We start from the raw sequence: 9,101 nt of genomic DNA, 5'->3' as shown, positions 1-9,101 counted from the left end.
CCAAAAACGTTGTTAGTTGTATAATTCGATCAACCATCAACTTTAAAAAATATTTCATTCACTGTACCACCTATAACGTTATCGAGTTAGATGCTTGTAATACAGATAAAATTGCATCTAAATGTGTTTAAAAGTGTTATAACATTTATAATTGAATCTGATTGAATTGCATCCCTCAAAATGCAAATACCATGTAAGGCTCTTCAAATGAACGCATCACATCTCATGTAAAGATATTTTCATCTCTAACCATACAATGAACATCCGCAATAACATGTTCAGACCGTGCGTACATTCATTGCTTCCAAGTGGAAGAGTTTTAATTAGGAAGATGCATTAAATCCTAACTCGTTTGTTTGTCTTTTTATTTTGTTACCATTGGCAACAACTGCACAGCGATGTTATCTTGAAAGATCTCAATAGATAGTAACAAAACCTTCAATTCGTTCCATCTTGTTCATTTGTTACAATATTTTCTTAAATAAATTCTTAAATGTCCCAAACTATTTACAAAATGTTTTCAAAACGGTTCATTTTATTTTCCATTTCTTCTTACAATGGTTAAATTGCGTGATTTGTTAGAACGCAACCAACCAATCACTGCTTTGCGGACAGACACAACCAAACCAAAGTTTGCTTGAATTCGCAATAGACCCAATAAACTAACATTGAATTGTGTATCGAATACAAAAAGACATCTTTAACGTGAAACATTACAAAACACTTTTCAACGGCTAATTACTGCAAAATATAACAATTTATCAACCATTGAACAGCAACGAAAATAATTAAAATCTTTCAAGGGTAAAGTAAGAGATTCATCAAAATAACATCCACGAATGTAAGAGACCAAGTTGGCATCATCAACAGCAATTATAAATTACAATAACCATCTGCATAAAAGGAAACACCATCATTTGTACACGAAAAAACAACACAACACGCACACACAACCTCCAGAAGGGATAAAAATCTGGACCAAGCACTCACCGAAACATCCTTACGATCTTAAATTTTAGAGAATGACTTTTTCATTGAAATGACTTTAACGCATCTCACGTTTTTAGCCACAATCAATCACTCCATGTTCATTTCCACGAGCACAAACATAACAACAAAACAATCTGCCCTGCAACACAGCAGATCAAGTCACATAGTACCACAGAAGACAGCCCCACAAAACACAACAGCATTCAACAACACAGGACAAAACAGCACACAACAAACACCACATATCGCATCCCAACAGCGCGCAACGTAAGTTGTACACAACAGCGTGCAAAACTTCATACAACAGCACCCAACACTGACCACAACACATCACGCAACAGCATAGGATTAAGATATTACGTAGCATCCAAGATATCTTAAATCACCTACCTTCTGATCTGACTCATTCGTCAAAAAGTTATAAAACATAGATCAAATCGCGTCGTTGTAGAGTAATTCATAATTTCATGTTTCTCGTTAGCTATGTATATATTTATCAATAGATCGGCTCCATAATGTTTTTCTAATACGTTTATTAGTTTTTTCCTCTTGTTATTTTTTTAAAATTTATAGGTAGTTATAAGGGCTACTTATTTTTTAATGAAAAATTTAAAAACACTGTTCCGATTCACATATAGCTGCTTTGTTTGTTGCGCCCAAACCATTCAATAGTTTTTAATACCTAAAGTTGATACTCCGTTGCATAAAATGTGTGATCATTTTATTATCGATCTTTTTAAATTTCGTCATGGCGGCCCAGCCCGATCACTTCCAGAAACTTCTAGAACAAAATTGAACAATGTATGTGCAAAACAACAAAAACAAAAACGATGTGCCTTAAAACCAGCAACAAGAAAACTGAAGAAGTAGAGATAATTAAAAGAGATAATTATCACAAACGTTTTTGCGCTTCAGTTCTGTAAATGAACAACCGCGCGAACGAATGCATAGAGATAATAAAAGCAATAAGCATACATTTGTAGGTGTACTTGAAAGTACTTAAACATATTATTTTTCGCGTATATTCTCAACCACACACACGCAACATGTAAAAATATGCAACACTTACACCTACGCAAATGAAAATGCGTGTTCATGTTTATGCTTACATAATAATTGAGCACAAATATAGCAATTATCATTACATAACATTACATAATTCCATTTGTTTTCATTGTATTGCATATTCATTTGTCATTTCGTATGTTGCAACAAATTCTGCGTTTGTCGGTTTGATTTTTTTAAAATAAAAAAAACATTTATCCTTAATAATTGAACATAAATATGCACGGCAGGTACACACGGACGCATCCTATACAGGCACGTACACGCAACCACGCATGCGTGCATGTATGGAAATGCAAAAACGTGAATGGAAAGCATAAAATAATGTTGGAATGAGTCTCTGGAGTAGAAAGTCTCAAGTGCATAAGGAGAACATGCACTTGTCCTGCTTGCCTGCCCGCGTTGCATGCATGCCACGTAAATAACTGCAAATGATCGGCAGGTTTCTCTTGCATGGAAACATCTTCGTGATAACATTCTAGTCAGTCAATTTATTTACTTTCAATACGTTCTAAAACATGCAGAAAAATTCACATATAGAGACAAAAATAGTTCAGAAATTAATATATCATCATATCATTGCTTGTGCGGTACATATCGGTCATCAGATTTGGTTGAGCTGCCCCGTATATGTTGATCCAAGATATAAATTCAAGATATATGAGCTGCATTCGATCAATGTTTTAGAGTATATATTTTTAGATATGCTGGCTTCTGCCATAAATGATAAATCGCATCATTTAGAAAGAAACTGACAGGCAAGAAGGAGAAGGAACCTTAAAAGGGGGAACCAACGACAACAACTTTATAACATCAAAGTCGAGTTTGTTCACTGCACCTACACACATCGCTCAGTGCACACACGCGTGCCTCTCTTATTGAAGCAGTGAATTCAATTCATTCAGCACAAATACAAAAATAAACAGCATGATCGTTTAAATCTTTTGAAATGCATCTTCTCCGATTTGCCTCGAACTTAGAAAGTCGGCGCACTGAATCGAATTAAATGTGAGGAATAGATCGGTTGTCATAAAATATTTTTCCAGTATTCCGTATTTAGCTCCAAGATTACATTTCACTCTGCGCGCCATGTGATATAGGTATATGTGCGCCATCCTACGTGTATCGAAACGGACTGCCACACAAGCGTAAAAAAAAGTAGCACACTCACACCCGCAACCAAGTCACCAACCTTCAGAAGTGAATAGAACGATCTAACGATTATTATCATTCTAAAATGTACAATAAAAATATAACGGTAGCATCAAACTCCTAATTTTTTTTTCGATTCAAATAATTTACAAGAAGCTAACAAATTTAAGAAATGCGTTTTATACCATTTCATTTAAATTAACAAAAAAACATAATGAAAATTGGCAGCATCACAGACGACTAGCTTAAAAAGCATAAACAATACGAAGCCGCATAAATTCAAATAAGAGCGCGAGCATACCGTATTCACATCATGAAGAAACGAATGGAGCTCGTAAAATACAATTTAAATGGAAAATAAAACGACCCATTTTATGCCTTCGACTCTTACGGCACGTACAATTCTTAAGTCGTTCACCATTTTTCATAAATGTCATCCTGCTTTTACATCGTTTATAACGAAAAAAATTTATGATTGCGTTTATTTAGACAAAAGTTTGAAAAGGTCATAAAATTTACAGGTGAAGAAATCAAACCGATACAGTCATAATTATAAACATACCACAGGGCAGTCACCATGGAGTCATGTAGTCAGAGAGGTCCGTATCAGCTTTTAATCAACTTTTTCCATTTTCGTTTAGAAATTTTTTTCATTTTTTAAGACATCCTTTTTAACATGACCACCGTCATCGTCGCCTCTGTGGTTGTCGCTGCTGCCATTATTTCCGTCCACATTGTTGTCGTCATCTTCGACATTACCTTCATCATCCGTGTCAACATCATCTCCGTCATCATCATCATCATCTCCGTCATCAGTCTCGCAACTATCATCATCGTCATCGTCGTCATCATCATCGCTGTCAGAGCCACTTGCAGGAACGATGTTGACGAGTTGATTACGTGCTTCACCCGCCTCTCCATCCTTCACGACGAGGTCAGCTGCCCTCTCCAGAAGGTCAACATCGAGACCAAGGTCACTTTTCTTCAAATCCAACTGATAAACAACAGACAAAATAAGCAAATTTATTAGCAAGTTGCTTTAAAACGAAAACCAACTCTTAAATTGAAAACTTGAAGTACCTTGCCGATTTCAGAGGCCAGGCCTTTCAGGATGCTGGTCCTAAAGATAACAAATAGCAACAATTAAATGAAGTTAAGAGAATGAACGAAGTACCACGACAGACGCTAACAATGATGATGGCACTTTTTTCAATCATTGTAAGAGTGTAATCATTGTAAGAGTGCAATCAAAGCACAATAAATTAGAAAGTATATTCATTTGGAGAGTGGGTGAGCGTATGTTTACAACTTTACAAATATTAAAAACGTTTTTGTTGGCAACTGTTGGTTTAATTTTTCAACATGGTAGTGAATTTCGTTGTTTATTTTACAACTTTGGACATCAGAATCATGAACCAACAAATTTATTACAGAAAATTTCAAAAATTGAAATGAATGAAAGACAACTAGTTATCCATTGCTTACGGCATGCTCACACATCACTTGCATGACGACCTGCAAAGAACGCTCGGCAAACAATCGCACTGACTGTAACGAAAATAAAATATGCACAATCGCCGTCAGCACAATCACACAACAAAACTGCAAAAAAAAACAACAATCACTACTAAACAGAAAGGAACACGACAAAATGAAATAAAGAAAATAAAAAAAAGAAAGAAGAAGAAAACAAACTTGGCGTGTTGTATCCAGGAGCAGTAGTCGTCGATGTAGAGGTCGTTGAGGAGGTAGTGGTCATCGGCGTCCAGCAGCAACTTTCGAATCTTCAGCAGACAGCGAAGAACGTACTTCCTACCTTTCAAGCGTCGTATGCAACGAACATGAACAATTTTATCCAATACATTTTATATTCTTATGAACAAGTGTACTATTTGAAATCTGATCAGCTATTTGAGAATTTCAGAGACGACATCAAAGACGCCGGTGTCATCATCACAGTAGTGATTGTCATACATAATTCTCATCATCATTCTTATTAATGAAACCAGTATCATCACCACTATCATCATCATCACCATCATCGTCTAAGATAACCATCATCATCATCTAAGATTACCATCATCACCATCATTATCGTCATCATGGTACCTCTCTTGAGAATACAGCTGACATCTGTGAGGACAGCAACGGACAGTTCATAGTTCCTATAGAGAGGATATATCAGACTCCTCCTTATGCACGAAGTTATGACTTCATTAATATTCATGAACCTATCAAACCATGACAGCGTGCTGCTCAATTTGCATATCGTCCACCCCGATTCGACCTTTAAGGTTAAAATTGAAATAAATGCTGTTAAAGCAGATAAGAGCCTATCCGTTTAAACATTTTGACGTTGTACATCAGGCTTTCTTCCAAACATAATTGAATGATTTTCGCACCAAACCCCACAAACATGCTGCATAAGACAACTCTAATCATTTTCTATTTCTGCTCTTAATTGAGAATCTGGGAATCCCCGCCCAACTTTTTAAATCTAACACACGAAGCATTCAGAACAAACTGTATCGTATTAACTACCAGGCTTTTCTAATTTGAATGATATTATTTATCGTAGATCATTTGTTTCATTGACGTTCTTGATGTCACTACTGAACACTGGCGTCGAACTAACTTCTCATTCAATTCATAATTACCCGCCTGTCCCGTGCGTCAACCATCTACAAATGCTATCCCTATTTGAATGCTGGTGCTCTGATGCTAATGAAAATGTCAAAATGCTGTTGACTCATCAGTATGCGACCAAAATTATAAAACCAACTTGAATCTATATAAATCATTTTCTAACGAGGAACTAACATTTAATTATTTAATTAATAATTCATTCAATAATTATTTAATTTATCTATTTATTTATTCATTCATTCATTTTCATAAATTTACGCACCTTGATAGCAGAAGTTCCTTCCACTACCAATTTACTTGATCCACGCATTTTTGCAACAGTTACAATTCAAACGTTAAGTTTTAACTCAAATTAAAAGTTTTCCAACTGCAGTTTGATTGTAATGCTAAATGATACGGAAGTAGGGAAACATGGAAGAAAAACTGCTAACGGTGTTTTCAGCTTGAGTAGTCCTGTGGTCGTAGGCATAGGCGTACAGAATATCAACGAGTCCCAGGTACGTGTGCCGCAAGTCTGCCTCACTCAGCAAATGTTCAGCCGAACGTTAAGAAACATACTATACTCAACTGTCACTCGTTAATTAAACTAATGGAATTAATATTTAAAAAAAACAACACAAAAAATTATTATTAATCGTGTAATTGTAGGAAAATTCAGATGAATTTTAATGTGTGTATGGGATAGTTTCAACTACAGAGCCAAACATTAACAAAGGATATAATCCCGATGTGGAAGTTTCATCATCACTTCCTTCTCATCATCTGTGAACTCAACTTGACAAAATTAATACGTAAGATTAACGTGCATTTGAAATGAAAAAAACAATGACATCCATTATGAAGAAATGATGGTGATCTACATCACAATGCAATAAAACTACATCAGTTTGCATAACTTTTTATTAGAATTACAACATTTATTTTTATTTATTTTTTCCTTTGTTCGGCTCGATGACAATTATAGCGAGCGTGCCTCAGTCGTTTGCACTGACACTACAAATCACATTATTGTTATTTATTAATGTATAGAAATCGTTGTTACCCTTTTGAGAATCGTTTGACAGCCAGTCTGGAGCAAATGCTATGAGTTCATCAATGGCCCCTCTCTCATACAAATCTGCCCTGATAAAAGATTTAAATTTTAATTAAAAACAACCAGTTGGTCTATCACAAAAACTTACTTACTGATCAACAAAATTAAGCAAAACTCTCTTTAAACTAGCCATATTACATTTTAGTTTAATATAATTAATTTAATTTAATATAATAATATAAGTTTAATACATTTTAGTTTTACCATAATGTTCAGTTTACTAACTGAACATTACACATGCAAATAACGTCTTGTGAAATTAGGTTAAAATAATAAATTTGTATAAACTGATGAAGGGTTACTGACAGGTAATGTTCCTCATCGAAAGCAGCATCCTCAACATCCGTCCTCATCTTCCTCCTCATCTCTTCATCCACACCATCAACATTTTTCAAGTCAACCACATCATCCAACTCCTCCTTCAATATGGAACATTTAAATAGGTCAGTAAGGTGGGGTTATAAACCAATAGAAATACACTTAATATGTAAACAGTCTTTTTAATATATAGTTCTTTGAATAAATAATCCTTCTAAAAAATGTTTGAATTACTCAAAAAGATTAATTTGAAAAAGAGCCAGCACTTTTAACGTCTTGAAGACTCCACTCCTCAGATGCCCGAATCCATACATGGGTTTTTTGATAGAAACGTTGGTAGGGTCGTCATCTTCATCGCCGTCGTGAGTGACAGGTTGCTGATCTATGTGCCAGTCAATTTCGTCATCTTCCAACACCTCATTTTCTTCATCTTCCAAGTTACCAGAATTTGTTGACAGACCGTTTAACTTATCTGCCATAACAGGAAAAAAAACAGAATTTGTTGTTGTAGGAAGGTTTTAAAAAAAAATATATATTCCTCTATTGTTATAAGCAAAATAAAATTCAACATGCCACATATAAGTTTTCAAAGTTCTTTTTATTTCTGTAAATAACAGAAATAAGGCCTTGATGTATTAAAGTTTTACAAGCAATGAACACTTTAATGTAATATCCAAGTGAATTATTGATCCTCAAAATCATTGGCTGTTTAATTTACGAGAACATACCAGAAAGATGAAAGTTCAAATTTTATAGCATGCTTTCACTTATAAATTGGTTCATTCTTAATATTTTTATATGCATACATGAACATCATTTTTGTGTAAAATATTAGCGTCTGAAATTTACCGACACTATATAAATTATGTTACATTTTTTAAAATTGAAAGTATTAAAAACTTATTCAACATTTTTATGGCTGCTTTAAGCTTCAAACATAACAATTTTTTGCCATTATAAGTTACAAAATTATCATCAGCATGAAAAAAAAGAAACAGACCTGTTATTATTTCAATGGAGGGAGGTTTGGCTTCAGTTTTACCTCTGACAGTTAAAAGTTTGGTTAGCAGATCTAAATCAAGAAACTCTTCACCAGGGTTCGCTTTTGGAACTTTGATCCTAAAATAACCTGAAATGCAATTGGAATAAAAATTAAAAACAAAATTGATCTGGTTTAAAGAATATTTCCAACTACCATCATCATAAGCAGCTGTTTCTCTTCCATCTTCAATTAATTCATGGGAAAAGTTGAGCCTAAAAACAAGAATTATTTAAATTTAAAAGCAAGTCATTTAATAAATTGAAAATTCAATTGAAATAGATCATAAGAAATAACTACCTCAAATAATAAGGCTTGCAATAAAATTTGAACTCATGCCCATCTATGCATATCTCAGGTTCTGAATCAGCTGTAATCTAGTTTACACATAAAAAAAAGCAAAATCATTTAATAAAATTAATAAATAAATTACATAAAATTTTGAAATTTTTTTTACAAATTATTTTGAGATCCTAAGTATGATCTCATTGTGGCATCAGCACAAAAAAATACACTGTCTAAAAATTAAAAACATGACATGTTGTGATAGTCAGTTTATCTTTATTTATATAATTATATTCGACATTCTTTGCTGATTCTTTAATTTTAATATTAGAAAACAACAAAATCGCGAATATTAACACAACCAACCTTCACGTGTCTCGCCTTTATCAGAACCTCAACGAAGGACGCATCTTGCGTTATCCTGAAGTACGGTGTGATCATCATAAAAGTTTACTTTTAAAATTTTAATACGAAAAGTAAACCTAACTTTCAATTAAGAAGCACATGCATATT

General features: G+C 34.0%; 2 protein-coding genes across 2 annotated transcripts; both read right to left on the bottom strand.

Annotated features, from left to right (window-relative positions):
- Nucleotides 1–3,372: 3,372 nt before the first annotated feature.
- On the bottom strand, nt 3,373–5,649 carry HELRODRAFT_190992 (hypothetical protein; the record flags this gene model as incomplete). The annotated part of the gene is made up of 5 exons (XM_009015968.1): nt 3,373–4,201; nt 4,288–4,327; nt 4,903–5,023; nt 5,317–5,494; nt 5,563–5,649. 5 exons carry the CDS (start codon nt 5,647–5,649, stop codon nt 3,845–3,847), a joined length of 783 nt encoding a protein of 260 aa, XP_009014216.1. The 3' UTR covers nt 3,373–3,844.
- Nucleotides 5,650–6,306: 657 nt separating this feature from the next.
- On the bottom strand, nt 6,307–9,029 carry HELRODRAFT_190991 (hypothetical protein; the record flags this gene model as incomplete). Its single annotated transcript, XM_009015967.1, has 9 exons — nt 6,307–6,385; nt 6,574–6,629; nt 6,898–6,975; nt 7,253–7,365; nt 7,531–7,736; nt 8,265–8,393; nt 8,460–8,518; nt 8,604–8,680; nt 8,955–9,029. Coding segments are annotated over 9 exons (870 nt in total), but the record flags the coding sequence as incomplete, so codon positions are not given.
- Nucleotides 9,030–9,101: the final 72 nt, after the last annotated feature.

The sequence above is a fragment of the Helobdella robusta genome, assembly GCF_000326865.2.
Source record: "Helobdella robusta unplaced genomic scaffold HELROscaffold_17, whole genome shotgun sequence".
Lineage (NCBI taxonomy): Eukaryota > Metazoa > Annelida > Clitellata > Rhynchobdellida > Glossiphoniidae > Helobdella > Helobdella robusta.
Note: the sequence above shows the minus strand (reverse complement) of the source record. Positions and strands in the feature narration are given on the sequence as shown.